This window comes from Pseudophryne corroboree, chromosome 3 (genome assembly GCF_028390025.1).
Source record: "Pseudophryne corroboree isolate aPseCor3 chromosome 3, aPseCor3.hap2, whole genome shotgun sequence".
Classification (NCBI taxonomy): Eukaryota; Metazoa; Chordata; class Amphibia; order Anura; family Myobatrachidae; genus Pseudophryne; species Pseudophryne corroboree.
This window is the reverse complement of record NC_086446.1, coordinates 707,936,560-707,953,785: the sequence shown is the minus strand read 5'-3', so window position 1 is coordinate 707,953,785 and position 17,226 is coordinate 707,936,560. Positions and strand designations below refer to the sequence as shown.

Genomic DNA, 17,226 nt, shown 5'->3' with positions numbered 1-17,226 from the left:
CAGTTCTGCACCACGAACCTGAGGTACCCTTAGTGAGAAGGGCAATTTTGGGACATAGAGGTAAGCATCCCTGATGTCCCGGGACACTAAATAGTCCCCTTCTTCCTGGTTCGTTATCACTGCTCTGAGTGACTCCATCTTGATTTGAACCTTTGTAAGTGTTCAAAAATTTTTTTAGAATAAGTCTCACCTAGCCTTCTGGCTTCAGTACCACAATATAGTGTGGAATAATACCCCTTTTCTTGTAGTAGGAGGGGTAATTTAATTATCACCTGCTGGGAACACAGCTTGTGAATTTTTTCCCATACTGCCTCCTTGTCGGAGGGAGACCTTGGTAAAGCAGACTTCAGGAGCCTGCGAAGGGGAAACGTCTCGACATTCCAATCTGTACCCCTGGGATACTACTTGTAGGATCCAGGGGTCCTGTACGGTCTCAGCGCCATGCTGAGAACTTGTCAGAAGCGGTGGAACGCTTCTGTTCCTGGGAATGGGCTGCCTGCTGCAGTCTTCTTCCCTTTCCTCTATCCCTGGGCAGATATGATCTTATAGGGACGAAAGGACTGAGGCTGAAAAGACGGTGTCTTTTTCTGCAGAGATGTGACTTAGGGTAAAAACGGCGGATTTTCCAGCAGTTGCCGTGGCCACCAGGTCCGATGGACCGACCCCAAATAACTCCTCTTCCTTTATACGGCAATACACCTTTGTGCCGTTTGGAATCTGCATCACCTGACCACTGTCGTGTCCATAACATCTTCTGGCAGATATGGACATCGCATTTACTCTTGATGCCAGAGTGCAAATATCCCTCTGTGCATCTCGCATATATAAAAATGCATCCTTTAAATGCTCTATAGTCAATAAAATACTGTCCCTGTCAAGGGTATCAATATTTTTAGTCAGGGAATCCGACCAAGCCACCCCAGCTCTGCACATCCAGGCTGAGGCGATCGCTGGTCGCAGTATAACACCAGTATGTGTGTATATACTTTTTATGATATTTTCCAGCCTCCTGTCAGCTGGTCCTTGAGGACGGCCCTATCTATAGACGGTACCGCCACTTGTTTTGATAAGCGTGTGAGCGCCTTATCCACCCTAAGGGGTGTTTCCCAACGCGCCCTAACTTCTGGCGGGAAAGGGTATACCGCCCATAATTTTCTATCGGGGGGAACCCACGCATCATCACACACTTTATTTAATTTATCTGATTCAGGAAAAACTACGGTAGTTTTTTCACATCCCACATAATACCCTCTTTTGTGGTACTTGTAGTATCAGAAATATGAAACACCTCCTTCATTGCCTTTAACGTGTGGCCCTAATAAGGAATACGTTTGTTTATTCACCGTCGACACTGGATTCAGTGTCCCTGTCTGTGTCTGTGTCGACCGACTAAAGTAAACGGGCGTTTTAAAACCCCTGACGGTGTTTTTGAGACGTCTGGACCGGTACTAATTGTTTGTCGGCCGTCTCATGTCGTCAACCGACCTTGCAGCGTGTTGACATTATCACGTAATTCCCTAAATAAGCCATCCATTCCGGTGTCGACTCCCTAGAGAGTGACATCACCATTACAGGCAATTGCTCCGCCTCCTCACCAACATCGTCCTCATACATGTCGACACACACGTACCGACACACAGCACACACACAGGGAATGCTCTGATAGAGGACAGGACCCACTAGCCCTTTGGAGAGACAGAGGGAGAGTTTACCAGCACACACCAAAAACGCTATAATTATATAGGGACAACCTTATATAAGTGTTTTCCCTTATAGCATCTTTTTTATATATTTCTAACGCCAAATTAGTGCCCCCCCTCTCTGTTTTAACCCTGTTTCTGTAGTGCAGTGCAGGGGAGAGCCTGGGAGCCTTCCCTCCAGCCTTTCTGTGAGGGAAAATGGCGCTGTGTGCTGAGGAGATAGGCCCCGCCCCTTTTTCGGCGGCCTCGTCTCCCGCTCTTAACGGATTCTGGCAGGGGTTAAATATCTCCATATAGCCTCCGGAGGCTATATGTGAGGTATTTTTAGCCAAAATAGGTATTCATTTGCCTCCCAGGGCGCCCCCCTCCCAGCGCCCTGCACCCTCAGTGACTGCCGTGTGAAGTGTGCTGAGAGGAAAATGGCGCACAGCTGCAGTGCTGTGCGCTACCTTTAGAAGACTGAGGAGTCTTCTGCCGCTGATTCTGGACCTCTTCTTACTTCAGCATCTGCAAGGGGGCCGGCGGCAAGGCTCCGGTGACCATCCAGGCTGTACCTGTGATCGTCCCTCTGGAGCTGATGTCCAGTAGCCAAGAAGCCAATCCATCCTGCACGCAGGTGAGTTCACTTCTTCTCCCCTAAGTCCCTCGTTGCAGTGATCCTGTTGCCAGCAGGACTCACTGTAAAATAAAAAACCTAAGCTAAACTTTTCTAAGCAGCTCTTTAGGAGAGCCACCTAGATTGCCCCCTCTCGGCCGGGCACAAAAATCTAACTGGCTTGGAGGAGGGTCATAGGGGGAGGAGCCAGTGCACACCACCTGATCGGAAAGCTTTACTTTTGTGCCCTGTCTCCTGCGGAGCCGCTATTCCCCATGGTCCTTTCAGGAACCCCAGCATCCACTAGGACGATAGAGAAATATATTTTCAATGCTCTGACAACGTCCAGCAACTTGGAATCCTCCAAATCGCTAGTAGCCGCAGGCACCACAATAGGCTGGTTCAGGTGAAACGCTGAAACCACCTTAGGCAGAAAGTGAGGACGCGTCCGCAGTTCTGCCCTGTCCGAATGGAAAATCAGATATGGGCTTTTATACGATAAAGCCGCCAATTCTGACACTCTCCTGGCTGAAGCCAGGGCCAGTAGCATGGTTACTTTCCATGTAAGATATTTCAAATCCACCGATTTGAGTGGCTCAAACCAATGGGATTTGAGAAAATCCAAAACTACATTAAGATCCCACGGTGCCACTGGGGGCACAACCGGGGGCTGTATATGTAGTACTCCTTTTACAAAAGTCTGGACTTCAGGAACTGAAGCCAATTCTTTCTGGAAGAAAATCGACAGGGCCGAAATTTGAACCTTAATGGACCCTAATTTGAGGCCCATAGACAATCCTGTTTGCAGGAAATGTAGGAATCGACCCAGTTGAAATTCCTCCGTCGGGGCCTTCCTGGCCTCACACCACGCAACATATTTTCTCCAAATGCGGTGATAATGTTGTGCAGTCACCTCCTTTCTGGCTTTTACCAGGGTAGGGATGACCTCTTCCGGAATGCCTTTTTCCCTTAGGATTCGGCGTTCAACCGCCATGCAGTCAAACGCAGCCGCGGTAAGTCTTGGAATAGACACGGTCCCTGCTGAAGCAGGTCCCGTCTTAGAGGTAGAGGCCACGGATCTTCCGTGAGCATCTCCTGAAGTTCCGGGTACCAAGTTCTTCTTGGCCAATCCGGAGCCACGAGTATCGTTCTTACTCCCCTTTGCCGTATAATTCTCAGTACTTTTGGTATGAGAGGCAGAGGAGGAAACACATACACTGACTGGTACACCCATGGTGTTACCAGAGCGTCTACAGCTATTGCCTGAGGGTCTCTTGACCTGGCGCAATACCTGTCCAGTTTTTTGTTGAGGCGGGACGCCATCATGTCCACCATTGGTCTTTCCCAATGGACCACAATCATGTGGTAGACTTCTGGATGAAGTCCCCACTCTCCCGGGTGCAGATCGTGTCTGCTGAGGAAGTCTGCTTCCCAGTTGTCCACTCCCGGGATGAACACAGCTGACAGTGCTAACACATGATTTTCTGCCCAGCGGAGAATCCTTGCAGCTTCTGCCATTGCCCTCCTGCTTCTTGTGCCGCCCTGTCTGTTTACGTGGGCGACTGCCGTGATGTTGTCCGACTGAATCAACACCGGCTGACCCTGAAGCAGAGGTTTTGCCAGGCTTAGAGCATTGTAGATTGCTCTTAGCTCCAGTATATTTATGTGAAGAGACGTCTCCAGGCTTGACCACACGCCCTGGAAGTTTCTTCCCTGTGTGACCGCTCCCCAGCCTCTCAGGCTGGCATCCGTGGTCACTAGGACCCAGTTCTGTATGCCGAATCTGCGGCCCTCTAACAGATGAGCACTCTGCAACCACCATAGCAGAGACACTCTTGTCCTTGTGGACAATTTTATCCGCTGATGCATCTGCAGATGCGATCCGGACCATTTGTCCAGCAGATCCCACTGAAAAGTTCGTGCATGGAATCTGCCGAATGGAATCGCTTCGTAAGTAGCTACCATTTTTCCCAGGACTCTTGTGCATTGATGCACAGATGCTTTTCCTGGTTTTAGGAGGTTCCTGACTAGATCGGATAACTCCCTGGCTTTCTCCTCCGGAAGAAATACCTTTTTCTGAACAGTGTCCAGAATCATCCCTAGGAACAACAGACGTGTCGTCGGGATCAGTTGGGATTTTGGAAAATTCAGAATCCACCCGTGTTGTTGGAGCACTACTTGGGTTAGTGCTACTCCGACCTCCAGCTGTTCTCTGGATCTTGCCCTTATCAGGAGATCGTCCAAGTAAGGGATAATTAAGACGCCTTCTCTTCGAAGAAGGATCATCATTTCGGCCATTACCTTGGTAAAGACCCGGGGTGCCGTGGACAATCCAAACGGCAGCGTCTGAAACTGATAATGACAGTTTTGGACCACGAACCTGAGGTACCCTTGGTGTGAAGGACAAATTGGAACATGAAGGTAAGCATCCTTGATGTCCAAGGACACCATAAAATCCCCTTCTTCCAGATTCGCTATCACTGCTCTGAGTGACTCCATCTTGAACTTGAATTTTTGTATGTACAGGTTCAGAGATTTTAGATTTAGAATCGGTCTTACCGAGCCGTCCGGCTTCGGTACCACAAATAGCGTGGAGTAATACCCCTGTCCCTGTTGTAGGAGGGGTACCTTGACTATCACCTGCTGAGAATACAGCTTGTGAATGGCCTCCAATACCGTCGCCCTGTCGGAGGGAGACGTTGGCAAAGCAGACTTTAGGAAACGGCGAGGAGGGGACTTCTCGAATTCCAACCTGTAACCCTGAGATACTACCTGCAGGATCCAGGGGTCCACCTGCGAGTGAGCCCACTGTGCGCTGAAATGTTTGAGGCGACCCCCCACCGCCCCTGAGTCTGCTTGTAAGGTCCCAGCGTCATGCTGACGCCTTTGTAGAAGCCGGGGAGGGCTTCTGCTCCTGGGAAGGAGCTGCTTGTTGCAGTCTCTTACCCTTTCCTTTGCCTCGGGGCAAATAGGAATGTCCTTTTGCTCGTTTGTTCTTATAGGAACGAAAGGACTGCGGCTGAAAAGCCTGCGGCTTTTTCTGCTGGGAGGTGACCTGGGGTAAAAAGGTGGATTTTCCGGCCGTTGCCGTGGCCACCAGATCCGATAGACCGACCCCAAATAATTCCTCCCCCTTATACGGCAATACTTCCATATGTCGTTTGGAATCCGCATCACCTGACCACTGGCGCGTCCATAAACTTCTTCTGGCAGATATGGACATCGCACTTACTCTTGATGCCAGAGTGCAAATATCTCTCTGTGCATCTCGCATATAAAGAAATGCATCCTTTAACTGCTCTATAGTCAGTAAAATACTGTCCCTATCCAGGGTATCAATATTTTCAGACAGTGACTCCGACCAAGCCACGCCAGCACTGCACATCCAGGCTGAGGCGATTGCTGGTCTCAGTATAACACCCGTATGTGTGTATATACTTTTTAATGTATTCTCCAGCCTCCTATCAGCTGGATCCTTGAGGGCGGCCGTATCAGGAGACGGTAACGCCACTTGCTTTGATAAGCGTGTGAGCGCCTTATCCACCCTAGGAGGTGTTTCCCAGCGCGCCCTAACCTCTGGCGGGAAAGGGTATAATGCCAATAACTTCTTTGAAATTAGCAGTTTTCTATCTGGGCTAACCCACGCTTCATCACACACTTCATTCAGTTCCTCTGATTCAGGAAAAACTATCGGTAGTTTTTTCACACCCCACATAATACCCCTTTTTGTGGTACTTGCAGTATCCGAGATATGCAAAGCCTCCTTCATTGCCGTGATCATATAACGTGTGGCCCTACTGGAAAATACGTTTGTTTCTTCACCGTCGACACTGGATTCAGTGTCAGTGTCTGGGTCTGTGTCGACCGACTGAGGTAAAGGGCGTTTTACAGCCCCTGACGGTGTCTGAGACGCCTTGACAGGTACTAACTGGTTTGCCGGCTGTCTCATGTCGTCAACCGACTTTTGTAGCGTGCTGACACTATCCCGTAATTCCATAAACAAAGCCATCCATTCTGGTGTCGACCCCCTAGGGGGTGACATCACCATTACAGGCAATTGCTCCGCCTCCACGCCAACATCGTCCTCATACATGTCGACACACACGTACCGACACACAGCAGACACACAGGGAATGCTCTGATAGAAGACAGGACCCCACTAGCCCTTTGGGGAGACAGAGGGAGAGTTTGCCAGCACACACCCAAGCGCTATAAATATATATAGGGACAACCTTAATAAGTGTGTTCCCTTTATAGCAGCTCAAATATTATAAATATCGCCAATAAGTGCCCCACCTCTCTGTTTTTACCCTGTTTCTGTAGTGCAGTGCAGGGGAGAGTCCTGGGAGCCTTCCTCGCAGCGGAGCTGGGCAGGAAAATGGCGCTGTGTGCTGAGGAGAATAGGCCCCGCCCCCTTTTCGGCGGGCTTCTTCCGTTTTTTTTGGAACCTGGCAGGGGTTAAATACATCCATATAGCCCCAGGGGCTATATGTGATATATTTTAGCCAGAATAGGTATATTACATTGCTGCCCAGGGCGCCCCCCCCAGCGCCCTGCACCCTCAGTGACCGCTGGTGTGAAGTGTGCGGAGAGCAATGGCGCACAGCTGCAGTGCTGTGCGCTACCTCATGAAGACTGAGACGTCTTCTGCCGCCGGTTTCTGGACCTCTTCTCTATTCGGTATCTGCAATGGGGTCGGCGGCGCGGCTCCGGTGACCCATCCAGGCTGTACCTGTGATCGTCCCTCTGGAGCTAGTGTCCAGTAGCCTAAGAAGCAAATCCATCCGGCACGCAGGTGAGTTCACTTCTTCTCCCCTAAGTCCCTCGTTGCAGTGAGCCTGTTGCCAGCAGGACTCACTGAAAATAAAAAACCTAACAAACTTTTTCTAAGCAGCTCTTTAGGAGAGCCACCTAGATTGCACCCTGCTCGGACGGGCACAAAAACCTAACTGAGGCTTGGAGGAGGGTCATAGGGGGAGGAGCCAGTACACACCACCTAGTGGTCAAACTTTTAAATTTTGTGCCCTGTCTCCTGCGGAGCCGCTATTCCCCATGGTCCTGACGGAGTCCCAGCATCCACTAGGACGTCAGAGAAAAGTTATTCATTTTTACATTTATATTTATTATTGCAAAGTGTTAAATGGACACGTAATCAATACTTACCTTACTAATCTGAGTCGACACATTACGCTATATAATATAGGTGAATGGTGTGTATGAAATATACTCACACCGTATAATCACTTACCTGTTACCTAGGTACAATTTAGATTAACGGGGTAATTTTGAGGAGAGAAAATATATATATAAGCCTATACTTACACTCCATCATTATACTTACTGGAATTGATTCCTTAATAGATATTATATCTTTTTTCTACTTGCTTATACAAGTCCTCCAATGGAGTAGCACTGTGCCCCACTCTCAGTGACAGCATACAATTGGATATAGCAGATGGGTAGCGTGCCTTGATTTTAATTAGAGATGAGCGGGTTCGGTTCCTCGGGATCCGAACCCCCCCGAACTTCACCTATTTTACACGGGTCCGAGGCAGCCTCGGATCTTCCCACCTTGCTCGGTTAACCAGAACGCACCCGAACGTCATCATCCCGCTGTCGGATTCTCGCAAGATTAGTATTCTATATAAGGAGCTGCGCGTCGCCACCATTTTCACTCGTGCATTGGAGATTGAATGGAGAGAACGTGGCAGCGTTCTCTCACTGAAAAGCTCCGTAATCTGTGCTCAGTGTGCTGCAAATATCTGTGCTCAGTGTGCTGCAAATAATCTGTGCTCAGTGGGCTGAAAATATCTACGTTCTCTGCCTGAAAACGCTCCATATCTGTGCTCAGTGTGCTGCAAATATCTTATCAGTGTGCTGCATTGTGGGGACTGGGGACCACCAGTATATAATAATTATAGTAGTACAGTAGGCCATTGCTGTATCTTGCAGCTCTGTGTCACTGCAAGTATCCATTCCATATCTGTGCAGCATTTTTGTGAGCAGTATATATAGTACAGGTTGAGTATCCCTTATCCAAAACGCTTGGGACCAGAGGTATTTTGGATATGGGATTTTTCCGTATTTTGGAATAATTGCATACCATAATGAGATATCATGGTGATGGGACCCAAGTCTAAGCACAGAATGCATTTATGTTACATATACACCTTATACACACAGCCTGAAGGTCATTTTTTCCAATATTTTTATAACTTTGTGCTTTAAACAAAGTGTGTCTACATTCACACAATTCATTTATGTTTCATATTCATATACACCTTATACACACAGCCTGAAGGTCATTTAATACAATATTTTTAATAACTTTGTGTATTAAACAAAGTCTGTGTACATTGAGTCATCAAAAAACAAAGGTTTCACTATCTCACTCTCACTCAAAAAAGTCCGTATTTCGGAATATTTGGATATGGGATACTCAACCTGTATTACAGTGCAGCATTTTGGTGACTAACAGTATATAGTTGCACAGTAGGCCATTGCTGTATCTTGCAGCTCTGTGTCACTGCAAGTATCCATTCCATATCTGTGTGGCATTTTTGTGAGCAGTATATATAGTATTACAGTGCAGCATTTTGGTGACTAACAGTATATAGTTGTACAGTAGGCCATTTCTGTATCTTGCAGCTCTGTGTCACTGCAAGTATCCATTCCATATCTGTGCGGCATTTTTGTGAGCGATATATATAGTATTACAGTGCAGCATTTTGGTGACTAACAGTATATAGTTGTACAGTAGGCCATTGCTGTATCTTGCAGCTCTGTGTCACTGCAAGTATCCATTCCATATCTGTGCGGCATTTTTGTGAGCAGTATATATAGTATTACAGTGCAGCATTTTGGTGACTAACAGTATATCGTTGTACAGTAGGCCATTGCTGTATCTTGCAGCTCTGTGTCACTGCAAGTATCCATTCCATATCTGTGCGGCATTTTTGTGAGCAGTATATATAGTATTACAGTGCAGCATTTTGGTGACTAATAGTATATAGTTGTACAGTAGGCCATTGCTGTATCTTGCAGCTCTGTGTCACTGCAAGTATCCATTCCATATCTGTGCGGCATTTTTGTGAGCAGTATATATAGTATTACAGTGCAGCATTTTGGTGACTAATAGTATATAGTTGTACAGTAGGCCATTGCTGTATCTTGCAGCTCTGTGTCACTGCAAGTATCCATTCCATATCTGTGCGGCATTTTTGTGAGCAGTATATATAGTATTACAGTGCAGCATTTTGGTGACTAACAGTATATAGTTGTACAGTAGGCCATTGCTGTATCTTGCAGCTCTGTGTCACTGCAAGTATCCATTCCATATCTGTGCGGCATTTTTGTGAGCAGTATATATAGTATTACAGTGCAGCATTTTGGTGACCAACAGTATATAAGCACATGAGGGAAGAGGACCCTGCTCGTGAGAGCTTACAATGTAAAGGGAAGGGGTAGACAGACATGGATGACACAGATGGGGTACATAGAGAACGTGGAACAGAGGGTTAGGAATCAGGATGAGATTTGGCTGGGTTTGGTGAAGAAGTGGACCCCCAGAAGGCACAAGTCAATACTTAACATTGCAACATTTTACTGGGCTATGCAGGAGAAAATTTAAAATAGGGGAAAATAAAAATAAAAAAAAAGAATCGATAACTTCTACCACTTTCAAAAAGGTCAATGGAAGCTGAAATAATGGACAACTACCTCATGGAAGCCAGATACAGTATACCAAACAGTACTTAGCAGAGTTAGGAATGAGTGCTTATGAAATACAGTAACATTTTGTCATAATATTTCAGAAACTGCATGGCTGGTCTCTTGCACTCTTTTGCTCTAATACACCACCTGCTTTAGGATTTATATTCAAAAACATTATGTTTCCATAATCCCCAAAACGTCAGTCTTCTTGGAAAGTGGTTTGTTCCTTTGTAGGGGAAAGAGAACAAACGTTCTCAAACAACGGTTTCTCAATTTCTTTTTCCTCTGGGAAGGGATTGTGGATTCGCAGGAATATCTGAGCATTTCTGTAATCAGAAAGCAGCGACTTTCTACAAATGTTTACGAATAATTCCAGTGATTTTGTAATTTTCTTCCAGTGATTTGGACCAATAATACCATTGATTAGAACAAATAATTCCAGTGATTTTGTCATTTTCTTCCAGTGATTTGGACCAATAATACCATTGATTAGAACAAATAATTCCAGTGATTTTGTCATTTTCTTCCAGTGATTTGGACCAATAATACCATTGATTAGAACAAATAATTCCAGTGATTTTGTCATTTTCTTCCAGTGATTTGGACCAATAATACCATTGATTAGAACAAATAATTCCAGTGATTTTGTCATTTTCTTCCAGTGATTTGGACCAATAATACCATTGATTAGAACAAATAATTCCAGTGATTTTGTCATTTTCTTCCAGTGATTTGGACCAATAATACCATTGATTAGAACAAATAATTCAAGTGATTTTGTCATTTTCTTCCAGTGATTTGGACCAATAATACCATTGATTAGAACAAATAATTCCAGTGATTTTGTCATTTTCTTCCAGTGATTTGGACCAATAATACCATTGATTAGAACGAATAATTCAAGTGATTTTGTCATTTTCTTCCAGTGATTTGGACCAATAATACCATTGATTAGAACGAATAATTCCTGTGATTTTGTCATTTTCTTCCAGTGATTTGGACCAATAATACCATTGATTAGAACAAATAATTCCAGTGATTTTGTCATTTTCTTCCAGTGATTTGGACCAATAATACCATTGATTAGAACAAATAATTCCAGTGATTTTGTCATTTTCTTCCAGTGATTTGGACCAATAATACCATAGATTAGAACAAATAATTCCAGTGATTTTGTCATTTTCTTCCAGTGATTTGGACCAATAATACCATTGATTAGAACAAATAATTCAAGTGATTTTGTCATTTTCTTCCAGTGATTTGGACCAATAATACCATTGATTAGAACAAATAATTCCAGTGATTTTGTCATTTTCTTCCAGTGATTTGGACCAATAATACCATTGATTAGAACGAATAATTCAAGTGATTTTGTCATTTTCTTCCAGTGATTTGGACCAATAATACCATTGATTAGAACGAATAATTCCTGTGATTTTGTCATTTTCTTCCAGTGATTTGGACCAATAATACCATTGATTAGAACAAATAATTCCAGTGATTTTGTCATTTTCTTTCAGTGATTTGGACCAATAATACCATTGATTAGAACAAATAATTCCAGTGATTTTGTCATTTTCTTCCAGTGATTTGGACCAATAACACCACTGATTAGAACAAATAATTCCTGTGATATTGAGGTGTTTGTATCGCTTAGCTTAGCCGTCCAGCGACCTTGGTGCACCTCTTTTTCTCTTTTCTTTGCATCATGTGCTGTTTGGGGCCAATTTTTTAAGTGCCATCCTGTTTGACAGTGCAGTGCCACTCCTAGATGGGCCAGGTGTTTGTGCCGCCCTCTTGGGTCGCTTTGCTTAGTCATCCAGCGAACTCGGTGCAAATTTTAGGACTAAAAATAGTATTGTGAGGTGTGAGGTGTTCAGAATAGACTGGAAATGAGTGTAAATTGTGGTTATTGAGGTTAATAATACTATAGGATCAAAATGACCCCCAAATTCCATGATTTAAACTGTTTTTGAGGGGTTTTTGAAAAAAAACACCCGAATCCAAAACACACCCGAATCCAACAAAAAATTTTCAGGGAGGTTTTGCCAAAACGCGTCCGAATCCAAAACACGGCCGCGGAACCGAATCCAAAACCAAAACACAAAACCCGAAAAATGTCCGGTGCACATCTCTAATGTTAATATCACTATATTGTACACTTTGTGGGTCATTCCGACCCAATCACTCGCTGCAGTTTGTCACAGCGCAGCGATCAGATCGGGACTGCGCATGTGCCAGCGCCGCAGTGTGCCGGCGCATGGCAGCCGTTGGTGCCTGGTGATCGCCTCTGAAACTGAGGCGGTTGCTGGGCGGGAGGGGGCTGAATGGCGGCGTTAAGCCACAGTTTAGGGGGAGTGGTCTGGCCAATGCAGGCTTGGCCGGACTGTTGGGGGGGGAGTGGTCCGCGCTGGCTGCGTGACATCACATGCAGCCGCTGCAGGCCGGGGAGCGACGAGTAGCTCCCGGCCAGCACGCTAAAGCTGCGCTGGCCGGGAGCTACTCTTGAAGTGCAAAGACATCGCCGCTGTACGATGCCTTTGCACTTCTGTGGGGGGCGGCACTGACATGCGGGGCGAACTACCCTGTGCTGGGCGTCCCCCCGCATGTCAGTGTGAATGATCGTAGCTGTGCTAAATTTAGCACAGCTATGATCAACTCGTAATGACCCCCTTTATACAATATATATAATGTGTGTATTGTCTCTATTTCATGATTAGACGAATTTTATGGAAATAATAAAAGTTATTTGTTAATGAATTATTTCTTTGTGCACCAACAAAGAGACATTCTTTCCTCTTCGGTTCTTCAGGTATGTAATTAACAGGAACAAGGAAATGTGATAAAAAAGCTGGTAGCTAGTGGGTGGCATTTGATAGAAAAGCTAGCAGGTAGGGACACAGGGGAGAAAATGCCGGTAGACCGGAGGGCATGTTATAAAAAAAACCTTGGGAGCAGGGGTTGGCATGCGTGAGAAAAATTGGTGGAAAAATAAAAAATAGCATATTAGCAGAATGTGGCATGTCCATTGTATGGAATATATGGCCAGTATAATTAAAAAAATCTTCTAAATCATTTGACAAAATCTGGAGTCCAGGCATTCATTACAGAGCGGGTCATTCTGACCCGATCGCACGCTGCAGATTATCGTAGCGGTGCGATTGGGTGAGAACTGCGCATGCGCCGGTGCCACAGTGCACCAGCACCGGCGCATGCCAGATGGCAGGGGCCATCGCTGCGTACGATCGCCTCTGCCTGACAGGCAGAGGTGGTCGCTGTGCGGGGGGGCAGAACGGTGGTGTTCGGCTGCCATTTCGTGGGTGCGGTCCGGCCAACGCAGGTGTGGCTGGACCGTGTGGGGGCGGGCCGCAGCGGCTGCGTGACATCACACGCAGCTGCTGCGGGCTGGGGAGCGACGAGTAGCTCCCGGTCAGCACTCTAAAGCTGCGCTGGCCGGGAGCTACTCCTAAAGTGCAAAAGCATTGCCGCTGTGTAATGCTTTTGCACTTCTGTGGGGGGGAGGGTGTCCGGCACTGACGTGCGGGGCGGGATAGCCCTGTGCTGTGCGTCCCCCCGGATGTCTATGGTCATGATCAAAGCCCTGCAAAATTTTGCAGGGCTGCGATCAACTCGGAATGACCCCCATAATTCCCACTGCCTATTTGTGTAATCCTCTAACTTTCCAGCTCTTTCCTCTGGAGCGTCCTGTCTGGAAATTTCTACTCTCTTTCCCCTTTACTCTTTTTCCTATTCCCTTGCTCTTCATTTCATCCTGTTTACTCCATTTGGTTAATCACACTGTTCCCTTTCCTCTCCTTCTATTTCCCCATTATTATATAAAAATGGTCAAGTCTACTCACTTACAGTAGTTTAGATTTGTATATGTTGTTCTTTTCTATAAATCATTTATGGTTATAGCTAGAGATGTGCGCCAACCCCCGTGTTTTAGTTTTGGATCTGTATTAAATTTGTGTTTTGGTTTTAGCAAAACAGCCCTCACGTGTTTTGGTTTTGGATCTGTATTCTTTTTCAAAAATTGATGAAAAAAACTACTAAAATCACAAAATGTGGGCATTTTTTTGTTCCTACGGTATTATTAACCTCAATAACATTAATTTCCAGTCATTTCCAGTCAAGTTTTACCACCTCACAGCTAACAATATTGTTTTCATCCAGTTCAGGACAAAAGGTTACATAGTAACATAGTATCTAAGGTTGAAAAAAGACAATTTGTCCATCAAGTTCAACCTATTTGTGGTCTCCTATGCAGGATTATTTTGGTCTAAATTTTGTCTGATGCTAATGTCAGCCGTTGTGTTTTATTCCACTTTTCATGGTAACTATTCTGCGCGACTATGCATCATAACCCTGGATATCCTTATCCATTAGGAATTTATCTAACCCATTCTTGAAGGTGTTGACTGAGCCCGCCATTACAACTCCCTCATGCAGGAAATTCCAAACACGTATTGTCCTTACTGTGAAAAATCCTTTACGCCACGTTGTGTGGAAACTCCTCTCCTCTAACCTAAGCGAGTGTCCACGGGTCCTCTGCGCTCATCTTACCAAAAACAGGTCCCGCGCAAGCTCTGTGTATTGTCCCCTTATATATTTGTAGATGTTGATCATGTCCTCTCTTAGTCTCCTCTTTTCCAGTGTAAACAAGCTGGCTGGCTGAGTAAACTTAGCGACCGCAGTGGGCGACACACACATGTGGCTGTTCAACTTCAAATATGGCACATCTAGGAATCGAGTGGCAATGCAGTGGCAGACAGAGTGGTAGTTTAATAAACTATGCAACCCCATAAAAAGTAACCAAGAATGTTTTCACTAATCAAGAACTAGATCAGAGGCCCAAAGGAGGTACAGGGAAATGGAGGTAATAAAAGAAGTAGAAAATAATGATTGATTGATTGATTGATTGATTGATTGATTGTGGTAGTCAACTGTATGGTCCACTAGGGCAGAGACTGATGTGAATGACTAAATATTCTCTGGGAGTCCTACCAGCAAAAAGTCAGAAAAGCAATAAAACAAGAATACAAAAATGATTAATTAATTGATTGATTAATTGAACAGTTGATTAATTAAAATTAACATTTGTGAAGCTGTTCTGCAGAGGCAAAAAGGCCATAAAATACAAGAATGACTGATTTACTGATTGATTGATTGATTGATTGATTGACTAATTAATTAAAAGTAACACGTGTGAGGCACATCTCTTATTACAAATTACTTAGTAATGTTGGAGAAATAACCAGTAAAAATGTTTGTCTATGAAAAATACTGTAGACTGTTTCCAATGCCCCCCAAAATACAGACCTTAATGAAATAAAAGTGCTGCAAGATGGAATTGTCCTTGGGCCCGCCCACCCTCTTTTATGTTGGATATTGAAAAGGATGTGCATAGTTTAAATAACCAAGCACTTCAGCGACAAGGACTTTTTAAAACATTTTATAACTTTTTCAAACGTTTTTGGATGGACACTGGACAGATACTTCAGCAGCACTGGGGTGTATGAACACTGGACAGATAACGTCAGAAGCACTGGGGTGTTTGAACACGTCAGCAGCACTGTATGAACACTGGACAGATACGTCAGGAGCACTGGAGTGTATGAACACTGGACAGATATGTCAGCAGCTCTGGAGTGGATAGACACAGAACAGCAGCTACTGAACACAGCACAGCCACTTGAGTGGAGGGGCACAGCACAGCAGCCACTAAAGACAGCACAGCCACTTGAATGGATGGGCACAGAAGCCACTAAACACAGCAAAGCCACTTGAGTGGATGGGCACATCACAGCACCCACTGAACACAGCACAGCCACTTGAGTGGATGGGCACAGCACAGCAGAAACTAAACACAGCACAGCCACTTGAGTGGATGGGCACAGCAGCCACTGAACATAGCACAGCCACTTGAGTGGATGGGCACAGCACAGCAGCCACTGAACATAGCACAGCCACTTGAGTGGATGGACAGAGCACAGTAGCCACTGAACACAGCACAGCCATTTGAGTGGATGGACAGAGCACAGTAGCCACTGGACACAACACAGCACAGTCCAGCAGCCAGTACAATAGCATGGACAGTGAGAAATGACACAGAGTCACTGCCGCGGGGTCCTTATATAGAATCCAAAACCTGTGAGGATCCGATGTCGCCATTATAACATTTTGCCCCGTTTTGGAATCCGAGCAAGGTGGATAAACCCGAACCACTGCTCGGATTACCCTTGGATCGGTAAAGTTTGGGTGGTCACGGATCTCTGAGATCCAAATCCGCACATCTCTAGTTATTGCATTGAGGCCACAATAATAAATGCATGGTATAAGGATTCCACATTTTTAGCATGAATGAACCTCTAATACTGATTGGTGCATCCTTATAAGCCAACATCGGTTGCGTCATCGAGACTTGCTCCAGTTCTATGTCAGGTGCAGTGTCTCCATTTGACCATGACCTCCTATGCTGTGGGTGTGCATCTGTAAATGCACCCGCATTCACTAAAACGCTTGTGAACAGGGGCGGATTAAAGTCCATGTGGGCCTGGGACTGAAAATTTTCAAAGGCCTATACTGAGAGGGGGATGGGGGCGGAGCTGTGACCAGTGCTGTGTGGGTGTGGCTAGAACCATGTGGGGGTGTACAGCTCCTACGCTGAGACAAATTCTACAGATGTGTCCTCACTTGTTGCTGTGCATAGCAGCGTTTAATAGCGGTAACGCAATGCATATACTGTACTTACTCGCAGCCACCGGCTCTCTAATTTCTGCAAATGGATAGTGGGAGTGTGTGTATGTGTGCTCCCCACTATCCCACGCTACACATGCCATGATGTGCAACAACGAGTGACGACACATCTGTATCTGTTACTCTTTATGTAATATATATTTACATATTGGAAGTGTATGTTCACTCACTTCTCACATATACTGTATAAGCGTATATTACTTATCATCGATTTAATCTTCTTTAAGTTGACATCACCTCTATTCACAATTGCTGGTGAAAATGTCTTCCGAATGGTATTATTATTGTTTACTGTGTTGGCGTCTCAAATAAAGTTTTAACCATTTTTGTTCCTTGCCAGATAACAGTGAGAAAATCCAAGTTTCTTTCCAAGTTCCAGACAGAATGGTGCCAGGCTCGGAACGTGCCCACATCATTGTACTGGGTAAGGAAGCCCCTGAGTACTAAGCTCAGTGAGAC

At 45.3% G+C, this 17,226-nt stretch overlaps 1 protein-coding gene across 1 annotated transcript in view; it reads left to right on the top strand.

Annotated features, from left to right (window-relative positions):
* The window catches only part of LOC135056663 (alpha-2-macroglobulin-like), a 516,386-nt gene that overhangs the window by 308,277 nt on the left and 190,883 nt on the right, over positions 1-17,226 (top strand). Inside the window, exon 23 of the mRNA XM_063962107.1 lies at positions 17,108-17,191. Within this exon, the coding sequence (XP_063818177.1) occupies positions 17,108-17,191 (84 nt within the window). The remainder of the gene's footprint in view (positions 1-17,107; positions 17,192-17,226) is intronic.